The sequence below is a fragment of the Monodon monoceros genome, unplaced genomic scaffold, assembly GCF_005190385.1.
Source record: "Monodon monoceros isolate NGI ecotype Baffin Bay Population unplaced genomic scaffold, NGI_Narwhal_1 Super_Scaffold_3, whole genome shotgun sequence".
Taxonomy (NCBI): Eukaryota; Metazoa; Chordata; class Mammalia; order Artiodactyla; family Monodontidae; genus Monodon; species Monodon monoceros.
Genome location: NW_021703780.1, coordinates 318513 through 336893, shown reverse-complemented (window position 1 = coordinate 336893; position 18381 = coordinate 318513). Strand labels below are relative to the sequence as shown.

Below are 18381 nucleotides of genomic sequence, written 5' to 3'. Positions count from 1 at the left end.
TGTGTGTGTGTGTGTGTGTGTGTGTGTGTGTGTGTGTGTGTGTGTGTATAAACATATACAAACAGGGTTAGTGTGAAATTAGTGTTCAATTCTCTTTGGAGTAAGACTGCTGGATCACATATTAAGTGTATGTTTAACTTTATACAAAACTGTCAAATAGTTTTCTAAAGTGACTGTACCATTGTGCATTTCCACCAGCATCATGAGAGTTACAGTCTTCATCCCTGCCAGCATTTGGTACTGTTAGTATGCTTTATTTTAGTGACTCTAATAGGTATGTAGGGGTATCTCACTGCAGTTTCAATTTTCACTTCCCTATTAGCTAGTGATATTCAGCATCTTTTTATGTGCTTATTTTCCATTCTTTTTTTTAAAAATAAGTAAATAAATATTTATTTTTGAAAAATAGGTGCAAGGAAGTAGTCTGATAAAGAAGAGCTAGAGACCTTAAATCCTACAGACATAAATTTTGCCAAGCAGATAATACTTACAGAAAATGCAGAAAATCAATGATAATAGTAATTGCTGTCTATTAGTTCCAGTCTTCTGTTTAATTCCACTCACCATTTCGCCCTTACTCCATAAAGGTAAAAAATATGTAGTACCAATGACATAATACAGGTTCTTAACTAATTTGGAATTACAATCTTTGCCTTAATGCATATTTCATTTAAAAATTTTTAAGATATTTATTTTCTTTGTTACCTGATATACAATTATTTTTATTATATTAAGTAGATATAGATTCTCCTGAATTCACGAGCATTGAAAAAGTAACAAATAATACAGTGAAGTGAAAATCCCCCATAATCTCATCTCACTTATTTTTCCAGATTTTTATATGCCAATATAAGCTCTCTTTTCTTTACACAAATATTTATTTATTTTAATGTTATTCTATAATCTGCTTTCTAAAAACTTAACAATAGATCAGGAGCACTTATCAATGTAAAAATACTGACTACTTAATATTCCATTATATGGATATTCCATAATTTATGTAGCCACTACAAATTTAGCTTGTTTCCAATTTAAGCTATTGTATCAATTTAACTATTAGTACCCCAGTATACACAATTTTGTGAATTTGTCTAAGTAAATTCTTTTTTTTTTAACATCTTTATTGGAGTATAATTGCTTTACAATGGTGTGTTAGTTTCTGCTTTATAACAAAGTGAATCAGTTATACATACACATATGTTCCCATATCTCTTCCCTCTTGCATCTCCCTCCCTCCCGCCCTCCCTATCCCATCCCGCTAGGTAGTCACAAAGCACTGAGCTGATCTCCCTGTGCTATGCGGCTGCTTCCCACTAGCTATCTATTCTACGTTTGGTAGTGTATATATGTCCATGCCACTCTCTCACTTTGTAACAGCCTACACTTCCCCCTCCCCACATCCTCAAGTCCATTCTCTAGAAGATCTGCATCTCCATTCCCGTCTTACTCCTAGGTTCTTTATGACATTTTTTTTCTTAGATTCCATATACATGTGTTAGCATACAGTATTTGTCTTCCTCTTTCTGACTTACTTCACTCTGTATGACAGACTCTAGGTCCATCCACCTCACTACAAATAACTCAATTTCGTTTCTTTTTATGGCTGAGTAATATTCCATTGTATATATGTGCCATATCTTCTTTATCCATTCATCCAATGATGGACACTTAGGTTGCTTTCATCTCCTGGCTATTGTAAATAGAGCTGCAATGAACATTTTGGTACATGACTCTTTTTCAATTATGGTTTTCTCAGGGTATATGCCCAGTAGTGGGATTGCTGGGTCATATGGTAGTTCTATTTGTAGTTTTTTAAGGAACCTCCATACTGTTCTCCATATTGGATGTATCAATTTACATTCAAACCAACAGTGCAAGAGTGTTCCCTTTTCTCCACACCCTCTCCAGCATTTATTGTTTCTAGATTTTTTGATGATGGCCATTCTAACCAGTGTGAGATGACATCTCATTGTAGTTTTGATTTGCATTTCTCTAATGATTAATGATGTTGAGCATTCTTTCATGTTTGTTGGCAATCTGTGTATCTTCTTTGGAGAAATGTCCATTTAGGTCTTCTGCCCATTTTTTGGATTGGGTTGTTTGTTGTTTTGATATTGAGCTGCATGAGCTGCTTGTAAATTCTGGAGATTAATCCTTTGTCAGTTGCTTCACTTGCAAATATTTTCTCCCATTCTGAGGGTTGTCTTTGGTCTTGTTTATAGTTTCCTTTGCTTTTAAGTTTCATTAGGTCCCATTTGTTTATTTTTGTTTTTATTTCCATTTCTCTAGGAGGTGGGTCAAAAAGGATCTTGCTGTGATTTATGTCATAGAGTGCTCTGCCTAGGTTTTCCTGTAAGAGTTTGATAGTTTCTGGCCTTACATTTACGTCTTTAATCCATTTTGAGCTTATTTTTGTGTATGGTGTTAGGGAGTGTTCTAATCTCATACTTTTACATGTAACTGGGCAGTTTCTCCAGCACCACTTACTGAAGAGGCAGTCTTTCCTCCACTGTATATTCTTGCCTCCGTTATCAAAGATAAGGTGACCATATGTGCGTGGGTTTATCTCTGGGCTTTCTATCCTGTTCAATTGATCTATCTTTCTGTTTTTGTGCCAGTACCATACTGTCTTGATTACTGTAGCTTTGTAGTATAGTCTGAAGTCAGGGAGCCTGATTCTTCCAGCTCTGTTTTTCGTTCTCAAGATCGCTTTGGCTATTCGGGGTCTTCTGTGTTTCCATACAAATTGTGAATTTCTTTGTTCTAGTTCTGTGAAAAATGCCAGTGGTAGTTTGATAGGGATTGCATTGAATCTGTAGATTGCTTTGGGTAGTAGAGTCATTTTCGCAATGTTGATTCTTCCAATCCAAGAACATGGTATATCTCTGCATCTATTTGTATCATCTTTAATTTCTTTCATCAGTGTCTTATAATGTTCTGCATACAGGTGTTTTGCCTCCTTAGGTAGGTTTATTCCTAGATATTTTATTCTTTCTGTTGCAATGGTAAATGGGAGTGTTTTCTTAATTTCACTTTCAGATTTTTCATCATTAGTGTATAGGAATGCCAGAGATTTCTGTGCAATAATTTTGTATCCTGCTACTTTACCAAATCCATTGATTAGCTCTAGTAGTTTTCTGGTAGCATCTTTAGGATTCTCTATGTATAGTATCATGTCATCTGCAAACAGTGACAGCTTTACTTCTTCTTTTCCGATTTGGATTCCTTTTATTTCCTTTTCTTCTCTGATTGCTGTGGCTAAAACTTCCAAAACTATGTTGAATAAGAGCGGTGAGAGTGGGCAACCTTGTCTTGTTCCTGATCTTAGTGGAAATGCTTTCAGTTTTTCACCATTGAGGACGATGTTGGCTGTGGGTTTGTCATATACGGCCTTTATTACGTTGAGGAAAGCTCCCTCTATGCCTATTTTCTGAAGGGTTTTTATCATAAATGGGTGTTGAATTTTGTCGAAAGCTTTCTCTGCATCTATTGAGATGATCATATGGTTTTTCTCCTTCAGTTTGTTAATATGGTGTATCACGTTGATTGATTTGCATATATTGAAGAATCCTTGCATTCCTGGAATAAACCCCACTTGATCCTGGTGTATGATCCTTTTAATGTGCTGTTGGATTCTGTTTGCTAGTATTTTGTTGAGGATTTTTCCATCTATGTTCATCAGAACCTGAAGTTTTCTTTCTTTGGGACATCTTAGTCTGGTTTTGGTATCAGGGTGATGGTGGCCTCGTAGAATGAGTTTGGGAGTGTTCCTCCCCCTGCTATATTTTGGAAGAGTTTAAGAAGGATATGTGTTAGCTCTTCTCTAAATGTTTGATAGAATTTGCCTGTGAAGCGATCTGGTCCTGGGCTTTTGTTTGTTGGAAGATTTTTAATCACAGTTTCAATTTCAGTGCTTGTGATTGGTCTGTTCATATTTTCTCTTTCTTCCTGATTCAGTCTTGGCAGGTTGTGCATTTCTAAGAATTTGTCCATTTCTTCCAGGTTGTCCATTTTATTGGCATAGAGTTGCTTGTAGTAATCTTTCATGATCTTTTGTATTTCTGCAGTGTCAGCTGTTACCTCTCCTTTTTCATTTCTAATTCTATTGATTTTTCTCCCTTTTTTTCTTGATGAGTCTGGCTAATGGTTTATTAATTTTGTTTATCTTCTCAAAGAACCAGCTTTGGGCTTCCCTGGGGGTGCAGTGGTTGAGAGTCCATCTGCCGATGCAGGGAACATGGGTTCGCGCTCCGGTCCGGGAAGATCCCGCATGCTGCGGAGTGGCTGGGCCCGTGAGCCATGGTTGCTGAGCCTGAGCGTCCGGAGCCTGTGCTCCGCAGCGGGAGAGGACACAACAGTGAGAGGCCCGCATACCGAAAAGAAAAAAAAGAACCACCTTTTAGTTTTCTTGATCTTTGGTATCGTTTCCTTCATTTCTTTTTCATTTATTTCTGATCTGATCGTTATGATTTCTTTCCTTCTGCTAACTTTGGGGTTTTTCTTATTCTTCTTTCTCTAATTTCTTTAGGTACAAGGTTAGGTGGTTTATTTCAGATGTTTCCTGTTTCTTAAGGTAGGATTGTATTGCTATAAACTTCCCTCTTAGAACTGCTTTTGCTGCATCCCATAGGTTTTGGGTCGTCGTGTCTCCATTGTCATTTGTTTCTAGGTATTTTTTGATTCCTCTTTGATATCTTCAGTGATCACTTCGTTATTAAGTAGTGTATTGTTTAGCCTCCATGTGTTTGTATTGTTTGCAGATCTTTTCCTGTAATTGATACTTGATACAATTTCAATTTTCTTAAATTTACCAAGGCTTGATTTGTGACCCAAGATATCTATCCTGGAGAATGTTCCATGAGCACTTGAGAAAAATGTGTATTCTGTTGTTTTTGGATGAATGTCCTATAAATATCAATAAAGTCTATCTTGTTTAATGTATCATTTAAAGCTTGTGTTTCCTTATTTATTTTCATTTTGGATAATCCCTACATTGGTGAAAGTGGGGTGTTAAAATCCCCTACTATGAATGTGTTACTGTCGATCGATCTCCCCTTTTATAGCTGTTAGTATTTGCCTTATGTATTGAGGTGCTCCTATGTTGGATGCATAAATATTTACAACTGTTATATCTTCTTCTTGGATTGATCCCTTGATCATTATGTAGTGTCCTTCTTTGTCTCTTGTAATAGTCTTTATTTAAAGTCTATTTTGTCTGATATGAGAATTGCTACTCCAGCTTTCTTTTGATTTCCATTTGCATGGAATATCTTTTTCCATCCCCTCACTTTCAGTCTGTATGTGTCCCTAGGTCTGAAGTGGGTCTCTTGTAGACAGCATATATATGGGTCTTGATTTTGTATCCATTCAGCCAGTCTGTGTCTTTTGGTGGGAGCATTTAATCCATTTACATTTAAGGTAATTATCGATATGTATGTTCTTATTCCCATTTTCTTAATTGTTTTGGGTTTGTTATTATAGGTCTTTTCCTTCTCTTGTGTTTAAGGCCTAGAGAGGATACTTTAGCATTTGTTGTAAAGCTCGTTTGGTGGTGCTGAACTCTCTCAGCTTTTGCTTGTCTGTAAAGGTTTTAATTTCTCCATCAAATCTGAATGAGATCCTTGCTGGGTAGAGTAATCTTTGTTGTAGGCTTTTCTCCTTCATCACTTTAAATATGTCCTACCAGTCCCTTCTGGCTTGCAGAGTTTCTGCTGAAAGATCAGCTGTTAACCTTATGCGGATTCCCTTGTGTATTATTTGTTGTTTTTTCCTTGCTGCTTTTAATATCTTTTCTTTGTATTTAATTTTTGATAGTTTGATTAATATGTGTCTTGGCGTGTTTCTCCTTGGATTTATCCTCTATGGGATCTATCCTCTGTGCTTCCTGGACTTGATTAACTATTTCCTTTCCCATATTAGGGAAGTTTTCAACTATAATCTCTTCAAATATTTTCTCAGTCCCTTTCTTTTTCTCTTCTTCTTCTGCGACCCCTATAATTCGAATGTTGGTGTGTTTAATGTTGTCCCAGAGGTCTCTGAGACTGTCCTCAGTTTTTTTCATTCTTTTTTCTGTATTCTGCTCTGCAGTAGTTATTTACACTATTTTATCTTCCAGGTCACTTATCTGTTCTTCTGCCTCAGTTATTCTGCTATTGATCCCTTCTAGAGTATTTTTAATTTCATTTATTGTATTGTTCATCGTTGCTTGTTTCCTCTTTAGTTCTTCTAGGTCCTTGTTAAATGTTTCTTGCACTTTCGCTGTTCTATTTCCAAGATTTTGGATCATCTTTACTATCATTATTCTGAATTCTTTTTCAGGTGGACTGCCTATTTCCTCTTCATTTGTTAGGTCTGGTGGGTTTTTACCTTGCTCCTTCATCTGCTGTGTGTTTTTCTGTCTTCTCATTTTGCTTATCTTACTGTGCTTGGGGTCTCCTTTTTGCAGGCTGCAGGTTCATAGTTCCTGTTGGTTTTGGTGTCTGTTCCCAGTGGCTACGGTTGGTTTAGTGGGTTGTGTAGGCTTCCTGGTGGAGGGGACTAGTAACTGTGTTCTGGTGGATGAGGCTGGATCTTGTCTTTCTGGTGGGCAGGTCCACGTCTGGTGGTGTTTTGGGGTGTCTGTGGACTTATGATTTTAGGCAGCCTCTGTGCTAATGGGTGAGGTTGTGTTCCTGTCTTGCTAGTTTTTTGGCATAGGGTGTCCAGCACTGTAGCTTGCTGGTCGTTGAGTGAAGCTGGGCCTTGGCGTTGAGATGGAGATCTCTGGGAGATTTTCGCCATTTGATATTACGTGGAGCTGGGAGGTCTCTTGTGGACCAGTGTCCTGAAGTTGGCTCTCCCACCTCAGAGGTACAGCACTGACTCCTGGCTGGATCACCAAGAGCCTTTCCTCCACACGGCTTTTGGGAGGTCTGAGGTCTTCTTCCAGCAATCAGTGGGTGTTCTATAGGAGCAGTTCCACGTGTAGATGTATTTCTGATGTATCTGTGGGGAGGAAGGTGATGTCCGCGTCTTACTCTTCTGCCATCTTCCCCTAATTAAAAATCTATTTGCCATTCTTACATACTTGTTGGTGAAGCATCTGCTCATGTCTTTTGCCCATTTTTAATTGGGTTGTGTACTTTTATTATTGTTGAGTTTTGAGAGTAGTTTGTATATTATAGATACAAGTCTATTTTCAGACATTTGATTTGAAATATTTTCACTCACACTGTAGCTAGTCTTTTCATTTTCTTAAGTTTCTTTCACTCAGTAAAGTTTTTAATTTTGATGAAGTCTTGTTATCAAATGTCTTTTATGGAAAATGCTTTTTAAAATTTGTATTGGAGTAGAGTTGATTTACAATGTTGTATTAGTTTCTGCTGTACAATAAAGTGAGTCAGTTATACACATACATATATCCATTCTTTTTTAGATTCTTTTCCCATATAGGTCATTACAGACTATTGAGTAGAGGTCCCTGTGCTATACAGTAGGTCCTTATTAGTTATCTATTTTTTCATATATATATATATATATATATATATATATATATATTAGTCTGTATATGTCAATCCCAATCTCCCAATTTATCCCTCCCATCCCCCACTCCCAACCGGTAACCATAAGTTTGTTTTCTATGTCTGTGACTATTTCTGTCTTGTAAATAAGTTACTGGAAAAATGCTTTTGGTTCCAAGAATAAGAACTTGTTGGCAAGCCCAATATCATACAGATTTTCTACCTTTTCCTCTAAGACTTCTCACACTCTTATTTCTATTTGGACCTATGATCCCTTTTAATGTTTTTTTTTGGTATGAGGTTTAGAATGACGTTTATTTTGTATATGGTAGTCTAACTGTTAGACTATTCCTCCAAATTTTATTCTTCCTTTTCAAAATTGTTTAAGGTATTCAAGTTCCTTGCCTTTTCATATAAATTTTAGAATCAGTTTGTCTGTATCTACAAAAAAAGTCTTGCTGAAATTTTGACTGCTATTGCTCTAAACCCATAGATTGAGGAGAACTGAAATTTTTACTATGTTGAGTCTTCCAATCCATAAACATGGTATGTCTTTCCATTTAATTAGGTTTTCTTTGATTTCTTTCATCAATGTTCTGTGGTTTTCAGCATATAGATTTGATAGATTTTGATAAATTTACACCTGTTTCATTTTTTGTAGTACTGCGTTAAAATTTTGTTTCCAATTTTCTATTGCTGGCATTTAGAAATATTGCTTTTTTAAAAACATCTTTATTGGAGTATAATTGCTTTACAATGTTGTTAGTTTCTGCTGTATAACAAAGTGAATCAGCTTTATTTATTCATATATCCCCATATCCCCTCCCTCTTGCGTTTCCCTCCCACCCTCCCTACCCCACCCCTCTACGTGGTCACAAAGGACCAAGCTGATCTCCCTGTGCTATGCGGCTGCTTCCCACTAGCTATCTATTTTACATTTAGTAGTGTACATATGTCCATGCTACTCTCTCCCTTCGTCCCAGCTTGCCCTTCCCCCCACCATGTCCTCAAGTCCATTCTCTACATCTGCATCTTTATTCCTGTCCTGCCCCTAGGTTCTTCAGAACCTTTTTTTTTTAGATTCCATATATATGTGTTAGCATACAGTATTTGTTTTTCTCTTTCTGACTTACTTCACTCTGTGTGACAGACTCTAGGTCCATCCACTTCACTACAAATAACTCAGTTTGGTTTCTTTTTATGGCTGAGTAATATTTCATTGCATATATGTGCCACATCTTTATCCATTCATCTGTCAATGGACACTTAGGTTGCTTCCATGTCCTGGCTATTGTAAATAGTCCTACAATGAACATTGTGGTACATGACTCTTTTTGAATTATGGTTTTCTCGGGGTATATGCCCACTAGTAGGATTGCTGGGTCGTATGGTAGTTCTATTTTTAGTTTTTTAAGGAACCTCCATACTGTTCTCCATCAAGACAGTATGGTACTGGCACAAAAACAGAAATATAGATCAGTGGAACAGGATAGAAAGCCCAGAGATAAACCCACGCACATATGGTCACCTTATCTTTGATAAAGGAGGCAAGAATATACAATGGAGAAAAGACAGCCTCTTCCATAAGTGGTGCTGGGAAAACTGGACAGCTACATGTAAAAGAATGAAATTAGAACACTCCCTAACACCATACACAAAAATAAACTCAAAATGGATTAAAGACCTAAATGTAAGGCCAGACACTATAAAACTCTTAGAGGAAAAAACATAGGCAGAACACTCTATGACATAAATCACAGCAAGATCCTTTTTGACCCACCTCCTAGAGAAATGGAAATAAAAACAAAAATAAAATGGGACCTAATGAAACTTCAAAGCTTTTGCACAGCAAAGGAAACCATAAACAAGACCAAAGGACAACCCTTAGAATGGGAGAAAATATTTGCAAGCGAAGCAACTGACAAAAGATTAATCTCCAAAATTTTCAAGCAGCTCATGCAGCTCAATATCAAAAAAACAAACAACCCAATCCAAAAATGAGCAGAAGACCTAAATAGACATTTCTCCAAAGTCGTGTGCTTGTTGGCCTTTTGTACATCTTCTTTGGAGAAATGTCTATTCAAGTACTGTGCCCATTTTTAAATTGAGTTGTCATTTAGTTGCTGAGCTGCAAGAGATCCTTATATATTCTGGATACTAGACCCATTCAGATATTAAGATTTGCATATATTTTCTCCTATTCTGTAGGTTGTCCTTGCACTTTCTTGGTAATGTCTTTTGATGCAGAACAGGTTTTAGTGTCTGGTTTTTTTAAAAATAAATTTATTTATTTATTTTTGGCTGTGTTGGGTCTTTGTTGCTGCGCACGGGCTTTCTCTAGTTGCAGCGAGTGGGGGCTACTCTTCCTTGTGGTGCCAGGCTTCTCATTGCGGTGGCTTCTCTTGTTGTGGAGCATGGGCTCTAGGCGCATGGGCTTCAGGAGCTGTGGCTCGCGGGCTCTAGAGCACAGGCTCAGTGGTTGTGGCTCATGGGCTTAGTTGCCCCGCGGCATGTGGGATCTTCCCGGACCAGTGCTTGAACCTGTGTCGCCACATTGGCAGGCGGATTCTTAACCACTGAGCCCCCAGGGAAGCCCAAAAGATTTTAGTTTTCATGAAATCCAATTTATCTGCTTTCTTTTGTTATTCATGCTTTTGGTGTCATATCTAAGATTCCATTACCAAATCCAACATCATGAAGATTTACCCCTATGTTTTCTGATAAGCATTTTATAGTTTTAGCTCTTCTATTTAGGTCATTGATCTATTTTGAGTTAATTTTTATATATAGTGTATGTGGATAACCAGTTGTCCCAGCACCAGTTGTTGAACAGACTCTTCTTTCCTCATTGAATGACCTCAGCACCCTTGTTGAAAATCAGTTGGCCACAGATATGCAGGTTTATTTGTGGACTCTCAATTTTATTCCATTGGTCTCTGTGTCACTGCTTATGCCAGGTCCACAAAGTTTTGGTTAGTGAAGCTTTGTAGTAAGTTCTGAAATCTGGAAGTGTGATTCCTCCAACTTTATTCTTCTTTCTCGATATTATTTTCACTATTCAGGGCACCTTGCAATTCCTTATGAATTTTAGGATCATCTTTTCCAGTTTTGTAAAAAGGGCCATTGGAATTTTAATACAGATTTTATTGAATCTTTGGGAAGTACTGTCATCTTAACAATATTGGGTCTTCCAATCCATGAGCAAGGGATATCTTTTGATTTATTTAGGCGTTTTTTCTTTCACCAATGTATTCTAGTTTTAACTTTACAAGTCTTTCCCATTCTTGGTTAAATTTTTTCCTAGGTATTTTATTATTTTGTATGCTGTCGTAATTGGATTTTTTAGTTTTATTTTTTACATTGTTCATTGCTGGTGTGTAGAAATACACACTGATTTTGTGCACTGATTTTGAACACTGCAACCTTGCTGAACTCATTTATCAACTCTAGTAGCTTTGGGGGCTTTCTTTCAGATTGTCTATATATAGGAACACATGATCTGCAAATACATAGTTTTACTTCTTACTTTCCAATTTGGATGCCTTTTATTTCTTTTTTTGCCTAATTATTTTGGCTAGAACTACCAGTAACATATTGAATAACAGTGGTGAAAGTGGGCATCCTTGTCTTGTTCCTCATCTTACGGGAGAAAGCTTTTCACCATTGAGTAAAATGTTAGCTGTGGGTTTTCATAAAAGCCCAAAAATGTTGAGGAATGTTCCCTAGATTCCTAGTTTACTGAGTGTTTTTATTGTGGAAGGATGCTGAAATTTTGCTTTTTGTGCATCAGTCGTGGGTTTTTTCCTTCATTCTATTAATGTGGAATATTAATCAATTGATTTTCTTATGTTGAACCTCACTTCTATGCCAGGGATAAATCCCACTTGATCATAGTGTATAATCCTTTTAATGTGCTATTGGATTCAGTATGGTAGGATTTTGTTGAGGATTTTTGCATCTGTATTCATAGTGAATATCACTTTGTAATATTTTTTTTTGGTGATGTCTTTGTCTGGCTTTGGTATCAGGGTAATACTGGCCTCAAAGATGAGTTAGAAGTGCTCCATTCTCTTCTATTTTTGGAGAGTTTGAGAAGGATTAGTGTTAATCCTTCTGTAAATGTGTGGCAGAATTAACCAGTGTGGTCATCTGGTCTTGGAGTTTTCTTTGTTGAGATGTTTTTGCATACTGATTCAATCTATTTAATTTTTATAGGTCTGTTCAGGTTTTCTATTTCTTTTTGAGCCAGTTTTGGCAATTTGTGTATTTCTAGGAATTTGTCCACTTCATTTAGGTTATCTAACAATTGTTTGGTTTTACCTTATAATCATTTCTTATTTCTGTAAAGTTGGTAGTAATGTCCCTACTTTTAATTCAGGTTTTAGTTATTTGGTTCTTCTCTCATCTTTTTGTCAGTCTAGCTAGATATGTCAATTTTGTTGATCTTTTTAAAGAACTAACTTTTGGTTTCTTTAATTCTATTGTTTCTGTATTCCCTATTTTGTTTGTCTTCACTCTATTATTTCCTTCCTTCTAACGGCTTTGAATTTAGTTTGCATTTCTTTTTCTAGTTCCTTAAAGCGTAGAGTTAGAAATACCTTAAATACTGATTTGAGGTATTTCTTTTTTAAAGTAGGCATGTATAGCTATAAATTCCCCTCTGAGCACTGCTTTTGCTGCATCCCATAAATCTTGGTATGTTGTGTTTTCATTGTCATTAGTCTCAAAGTATTTTCTAATTTATCTTGTGATTTCTTCTTTCTCTTAAACACTGGCTGTTTAAGAGCATGTTTTTTAATTTCCACATATTTGTGAATTGTCCAGATTTCTTTCTGTAACTGATTTCAGATTCCATTCCATCTTTGTAGAAGATGCTTTGTATGATTCCAGTCTTCAAAAATTGAGACCTGTTTTGTGAACTAACATGTGGTTTATCCTGGAGAATGTTTTATGTGCACTTGGGAAGGAAGTGTATTCAGCTATTGTTGGGTGGAGAATTCTGTATGTGTCTATTAGGTATAGTTTGTTTATAGTGTTGTTCAAGTCTTCTGTTTCATTACTTTTTTTCTAATTGTTCTATCCTTTAAGGAAAGTAGGGTGTTGAAGTCTCCCACTAGTACTGTTGAACTGTCTACCTCTCCCTTCAGTTCTGTCAAGTTTTGTGTGATATATTTTGGGGTCCTTTTGTTAGGTGCATATATGTTTATAATTGTTATGTCTTATATCATTTTTTGTTCCTCAATTCTTCCTTACCGCCTTTTGTATTAGAAAGACATTTTCTAGTACACTGTTTTGCTTCCTTCCTTTCTCTCTCTCTACTATATATCTCTATTTTCTTAATGGTTTCCCTGGAATTACAATTAACACTTTAGTTCAAATTAGCTCCTCAGACTGGGTGAATTGACATTACCCAGTCTGAGGAGCAGAAAGAATGAAGAAAAATAAAGAGCCTGAGACCTGTGGGACATCTTAAAACACTCTAAGTGTACTCATAATAGGAGTCCCAGTAGAGGATGAGATAGAGAAAGGGGCAGAAAATGTATACAAATCACCTATCTTGAAGTTTGGTGATTCTTTCTTTCATCTTCTCAAACCTGCTGTTGAACCTATCTAGTGAATTTTTCTCTTCCCTTATTGTACTTCTCAGTTCTAGAATTCCTATTTGGTTCCTTTTTATAATTTCTCTCTTTATTGATATTTTCTATTAGGTATTCTCTATCATTCTCATGGTTTTCTTTAGTTCTTTGTACATCATTTCCTTTAGCTTTTTGAGAATATTTTAAATAGTTGATTGAAAGTCTTTGTCTAGTAAGCCCAACATCTTGGCTTCCTCCAGGAATGTTTTTATTATTTTTCCTGCTTTCAGCCCATAATTTGTTTCTGTGAATGCCTTTTTTGTTGTTGTTGAAAACTGGACATTTCGAATATTATAACTACGGAAATCGTATTCTACCCCCTCCCCAGGGTTTATTGTTGCCGCTTGTTTTATCTGATTTTGTTTGTGTGTTTAGTGACTTTCCTGAACTAATTTTTTATAGTCTATATTCTTTGTTATATGTGGCCACTGAGGTCCTTGTCCTGTTAGCTTAGTAGCCATCTAGTGACTTGACAGAGATTTACTTAAATGCTGAGATTCTGGTGTTTTTTTTCTGGATTTAGTATTTGCCAGGTTGCTATAAAATACTGATTAGTTTCTAGAGTTCCAATAAAGTTGATTCTGACAGTTTGTGCCAGACTATTCACTGCTTTTGTGGAGGACTTTTTTTTTTTTTTGCGGTACGCGGGCCTCTCACTGTTGTGGCCTCTCCTGTTGCGGAGCACAGGCTCCGGACACGCAGGCTCAGTGGCCATGGCTCACGGGTCCAGCCGCTCCGCGGCATGTGGGATCTTCCTGGACCGGGGCACAAACCTGTGTCCCCTGCATCGGCAGGTGGACTCTCAACCACTGCGCCACCAGGGAAGCCCTGTGGAGGACTTTTGAAGTTTCCTACTCTGCCATTTTTGTTGATGTCACTCTCTCTTTTGTCACTTTCTCTCTTGATGTCACTTTTTCAATTTTAATGTTCTGAGGGGGAAAATGTCAATTTAGAATTCTTTATCCATTAGGGTTATTAATGAAGAATAAAAACATTTTCAGGCAAGCACAGATGCAGAAGGTTTAGCTCAAATGCACACCTTTCTTAGGAAGTTACTAGAGGGGCTTTAACAGCAAAATGACAGAGTGAACCAAGAAAAATGACATGAAATCCAGACAACAATGGATCCAACCCAGGAGAATAATGAAGGAAAGCCCCAAGACATCAGCTGAGACCTGATTAGCATAGGAAGATGGAAGGCTTTAGGGAGTGATCCTAGGAATCTGGAACTCAGGGAGGTGATAAAGTCAGAGAAATAAGGGAGAAAAAAGCCATTCAAAACCCCATGAAAAAGCAAAAAGCTATACAGGAAAGGAAATGGAATCATAGTGTACTACTTTATAGTGCTTGGTTGTACATGGAATAATATTTATATAATCATAACAATATAAACATTTTGTTTTCTATTCTTAGAATCAACTAGTACACAAAGCACAGAAAACACAATTGTGATTGCAACATAGAACACAGGTTTTTGCAACTGTGAAAATATAAAGGTTTATGGTAAAACTGCAAGTAACACTAGGGAGCCAAGAGATGTTGTCTATTGTCTGTTGTTGATAGAATAAATAAAGGGGCAAACTTTAAGATTAGAAAAGTAACAACAGAAGAACAAAAAGTAGTAATATAACTACATTGGGCAGAATGGAGATGGGGCGGTGTGAACTAAATCCTCATTTGTGAGACCAAGATAACATAATAAGAAGAATAATTAATATCTAAAATTAGTAAATCAAGAGAGTATCAAAAGTATATTATTTAGAGATATCAAAGTAAACAACAGAAGAACTAAAAACAAAATTGGGAGAAAGAAGTGGTTCCCCCTGAGGAGTGACAATATTTCTCATAAATTCTGTGCCATCTGATATTTTTATGCACGTGCATCTATTACTTTGATGAAAAATTTAAAAATTAACACTTGTATATGGTTCAACATTCCAAAGCTATGTAAAGGTACAATTAAGTCTCCACACCTCCTTCCTACTTCCTCTCTGCTGAGGTGACTGATGTTTCCTTCCAGATATTCTGTGTATTTCCAAGCAAGTACACTGGTATGTCATGAGTAGATTTCTCTTCCATATCCTTATATGAATGGTAGCATTCTATACAGACTGTTCTTGTACCTTGCCTTTTTTACTTAACAGTGTATCTTGGAGATATTTATGTATCACTACTGAGCATCCTTATTTTTTTTGGTCACGCCATGCGGCATGTGGGATCTTAGTTCCCCGACCAGGGATTGAACCTGGGCCCGTTGCAGTGGAAGCACAGAGTCTTAACCACTGGACCGCCAGAGAATTCCCCTCATATTTTTAATAGCTGAATATTATTCCATCATTTAGATGCATCATAATTTATTTAATCAGTTCTGTACTGACAGACATCTGTTATTTTCCCCAGTTCTTTGCTGTTTCAAACAATGCTATCATAATAAATTGACAAATATTATAAGAAAAAAATTTAAGGCATTCTTTGTTTCTGTCTCCCAATTAGATAATGAACTTGGCTTTCTCTCTGCCTCCTTGGTGCCTACCATGGTGCTTGGCATATAGTAGTTACTGTATTTGCTAATTTAGGTTGAATTGAAATTAAATGAGGAAACTAAGCTATGCAAACATTTAAATGAGATACTGTAATTCTAAAATCAAGTTTATGGCACAACAAAGACAAGAGCTTATACAAATCTATAAGACTCTGCACACTCAGCCTTTGTTTTACAATTCATCAGAGACAGGGAAAGTAACAGTGCAACTCAGTTTAGAATAATGCAGGAAAGGAAATGTGGGACAGGGCTGTGGTGATGTAACTGCAATGAACAGACTCCTTGCTTATATGATCCTACCTTTCTAGATCCCTGATATCCAATATGCTAAAGAGATTCTAATTCCTCACAGAGATGTTCACATGTATAAGCAAGACTATAGAATTCTTAGTGTCTTACTAATGAGAAAAATAAAATGAAATAAAACAATCAATTCCCTGGAATGGAGATTAACCCACCAATACATACATATATCTCTGTCATACTTACTCTGAGCTCTTTTGGGCCTGTATGGACTGAAAGCAAGTGTAGAGTACCCGTCCAGTCTAAAAAAAGAAAGAAAAAAGAAAAAAAGAAAGGTCACACAGAGGATTAATATTGAAAGAGGTATAGCAATTTAGTGGACTCTAACCTAAAACTCAAAGGCCCCTCTGGGAGTGGAAGGTTAGAAGAGACTCCAAAGATAGACTATGCATAAATCAGTTTCTGTAAGAAGGATCAAATACTCAGTCAAGGGCTTCCCTGGTGGCGCAGTGGTTGAGAGTCCGCCTGCCGATGCAGGGGACACGGGTTCATGACCCGGTCCGGGAAGATCCCACATGCCACAGAGCGGCTGGGCCCGTGAGCCATGGCCGCTGAGCCTGCACATCCAGAGCCTGTGCTCCGCAACAGGAGAGGCCACAACAGTGAGGGGCCCGCACACCGCAAAAAAAAAAAAAAAAAACTCAGTCAACATGAGATGGCCACAATCAAACATCCACTCATGTGACAGCAGAGAATTGCTCACAAACATGAGAACCAAGAAACTAAGAATGAGACCATTCAAACTCCTTTTCTGGAAGCTGACAAACTCATGCAACAACTATTTATAATGACAATAAATTTATGATGACAAAGCCAGAAGCATTTCAAATGAAGTATGAAGTTCAAGAGAGTAAACTTTAATGTTTTCAGAAAAGAGTGATTTTATGAAGAATATTCATTATTAACATAGATTCTGAGAATATAACTAATGTACTAAACAATAGGAGGACACACTTGGTAAATCGGCAAAATTCATACTTGCAGTGTTAAATTTTCTTTTTGTTTGAAGTGACACATAGTGAAACCTCTTGATCTGAACGTAAAATTCAAACAGAAGCACTCTAAATATAGAATAGCAAGACTAGCCATTGATTGAGCTGCTTAGCTTCTCTGAGTTTCGGTTTGCTTATCCATAAAAATTGATAATAATAATCCTCACAGGTTGTTGTCAGGGTTCGAGTATATTTATGTAAAACACCTAAAGAGTAAGTGCCATACAATACGTGATAAATGGTAGCACTTGTTACTGTTATTAGCCTCCACTCCTACCACCGTGGTCAAACATCCATCATCTCTTTCCTAGATTACTACAGTTGCTTCCTAACTGGTTTCACGGATGCCATGGACTCTGCACCCCCTCCCTCCCTGTCCCCCCAGCCCCACCCCCAGTTATCTTCCAGACCTCACTGTAGGATGACCACATGAGTTACCATGCAAAGAGTTACCATGGTACCATGGTACCATGTCCTGGTTACCATGTTACCAGGACACTTCCAAGAAGGAAAGGTGCTAACTGAATAGGAGACTGGGACAATGGGTGGAACTGGGTCTGACAGAGGCAAGCTGGGACATGTAGTCATGTTCTGCCTCACTCTGCTGCAGCCACACTGACTTCCTCGATGTCCCCTAAACATGCCACACTCACCTCAGGGTCTTTTCACTGGCTATTTCCTCTGCCTGGAACGCTCTTCCCCCAAGAAATCCACAAGACTTGCTCCCTCACTTTCTTCAGGTCCTGACTCAATGACCCTCCTGATTGAAACCTTCCCTGGCCACCCTATTAAAATTGCAAAAAGATTTTTCTCTATTCTCTGTGTCTGTGTGTTTATACACACACGCATGCGCATGTGCACACACACACACATACACATAGACACACACATACACACACAATACCTTTGTATTTTTATCTTCTATGAAACAGGAAAATATAAGTCCTACAAAGCCTTGATCCATCATCTGGTACATGGCTTGTGTACGAACATCTGCAAATAAACAAAAATAAAAATCTACTGTTAAACTGTATCTCCCAGACATGAAAATATAAAGATAACAGCAGCATACAATCCTCGCGGGATTCAGATTCTAAAGGCAGAACAGGGGTACATCCTAATGACAATATTATTGTCAAAGTATAAACATTTTACTAGGTTAGTGAAATACTACAGGAGTCGGCAATTAAATAATAAAATTTATTACTAATTCTAGGCTGCCTAGCCCACAACTAGCCCTGCTATGAAATGTAGCATAGAAAGAAAAAAATGGAAAGCCTATTATCCCAAAAACACCTGATAATTTCTTCCAGGAGGACTCCAAAAGAAAGGAAGGCATTCGAAGGAGACAGCAAGATTTCTTAGAATAAGCCTTTTGATGGACAGCTTCTAGGGAAGTGAATATATTA

At 37.2% G+C, this 18381-nt stretch overlaps 1 protein-coding gene across 3 annotated transcripts in view; it reads right to left on the bottom strand.

Moving 5' to 3' along the window:
* Positions 1–18381, bottom strand: part of BRCC3 (BRCA1/BRCA2-containing complex subunit 3) — a 73850-nt gene that overhangs the window by 40540 nt on the left and 14929 nt on the right. For all 3 annotated transcript variants that reach the window (XM_029243433.1, XM_029243436.1, XM_029243434.1), the window contains 2 exons: positions 17877–17965; positions 16167–16222 (listed from right to left, as the gene is read on the bottom strand). In XM_029243433.1, coding sequence (XP_029099266.1) covers positions 16167–16222; positions 17877–17965 — 145 coding nt within the window. The remainder of the gene's footprint in view (positions 1–16166; positions 16223–17876; positions 17966–18381) is intronic.